The sequence below is a fragment of the Panthera uncia genome, chromosome B4 (genome assembly GCF_023721935.1).
Source record: "Panthera uncia isolate 11264 chromosome B4, Puncia_PCG_1.0, whole genome shotgun sequence".
Lineage (NCBI taxonomy): Eukaryota > Metazoa > Chordata > Mammalia > Carnivora > Felidae > Panthera > Panthera uncia.
Genome location: NC_064809.1, coordinates 128654859 through 128656185, shown reverse-complemented (window position 1 = coordinate 128656185; position 1327 = coordinate 128654859). Strand labels below are relative to the sequence as shown.

The window sequence follows — 1327 nt, the reverse complement described above, 5'->3', positions numbered from 1 at the left end:
AGTGGAAGGGAGGGGTGAGGGGAGGGTCTGCCCTCCGTGGGCCCAGCTGGTGCGCCTGCCACCCGGTGGGGTAAGGGCCGTCCGCCTCCACTAAAACAGCTGAGGATGCTGACAGGTGACTCCTGCCTCTCGCCGGCTTCCTCCCACTCTGGAGAAGCGGGAAGGAGGACAGCAGGGTGACCCGTTTTAACTGAGCACCTACTATCTCCTTCGGTCCTGTGAGGTAGGGTTCTGATACCCATTTCGCGGGTGAGGAGACCGAGGCTCAGAGACGGGACACGAGTTATCTGAGGTGTCACGGCGAGGCAGTAGGCGTGCCTGCCTCCCTGCCTCTGGGTCTCCACAACCGTGAGCTCGAAGACGCTGACGGCACCCGGGGAACTGAAGGTTAGACACACCTGAGTTTGGATTGACGCATCAGCTGTGTGGCCTCGGGCAGGTCACGTGCCCTCTCTGAGCCCTGTTCCCCCCACCTGTGACTTGTAGAAACGTTCTCTGTCCACTCTGTCTGCGAATGGCAGTCACTAGCCACAAGGGGCCGCCGAGCACTTGAAATGCCGGCAACTGAACTTACAACTGTATTTAAGTAAATGTCAAAAGCCACAGGTGGCCTTTGGCTGCTGTCCTGGACCACGTGGGAGGATGTCCAGCCCCAGAGAGAGACCCAAGAGGGCAGAGGCTGGACCCAGGGAGGTGAGCAGGGGGGCAGGCCAGCGCATTCACAGCTCCCTCTGCTCAGGGTGCGTGGGACAGACGCCATGAGGAAGCTCCCCGGCCGGGGTGGGGGCCAAGGAGGGTTGGAGGGGGCAGCGCGAGGGGCTGTCCTGGTGGCCTCAGCTTCTGGTCCCCGGAGGCACTGGCGCTGGTCCCGATACTCCCTGCCTGTCTGCAGAAGAGGCTGATGTGCCACATTCTGCGCGCAGGGAGAGGGGGGGCCTGGGCCAGGCCCCCCCCCTCCCTTGTGAGCATCTCTTGGGGGCGGGGGGCGGGGACAGGGGAGGGGGAGGGGGAGGTCCCGGGCCACCGGCGTCTCACGCGTCTCGGGCTTCTCCTCCCCAGGCCCTGCGTCTTCCCAGGTGACCACGCCGGCTTCAGGACATGCACGGGCACAGCCGCAACGGGCAGGCCCACGTGCCCCGGCGGAAACGCCGCAACCGCTTCGTGAAGAAGAACGGCCAATGCAACGTCTACTTCGCCAACCTGAGCAACAAGTCGCAGCGCTACATGGCGGACATCTTCACCACGTGCGTGGACACGCGCTGGCGCTACATGCTCATGATCTTCTCCGCGGCCTTCCTCGTCTCCTGGCTCTTCTTCGGCCTCCTCT

At 64.1% G+C, this 1327-nt stretch overlaps 1 protein-coding gene across 1 annotated transcript in view; it reads left to right on the top strand.

The window, feature by feature from the left end:
- The first annotated feature begins 875 nt into the window (after positions 1-875).
- KCNJ4 (potassium inwardly rectifying channel subfamily J member 4) overlaps positions 876-1327 on the top strand; it is a 2689-nt gene continuing 2237 nt past the window's right edge. The window contains exon 1 of the mRNA XM_049626381.1: positions 876-1327. This exon is cut by the window's right edge and continues 15 nt beyond it. Coding sequence (XP_049482338.1) covers positions 1099-1327 — 229 coding nt within the window. The 5' untranslated portion in view covers positions 876-1098.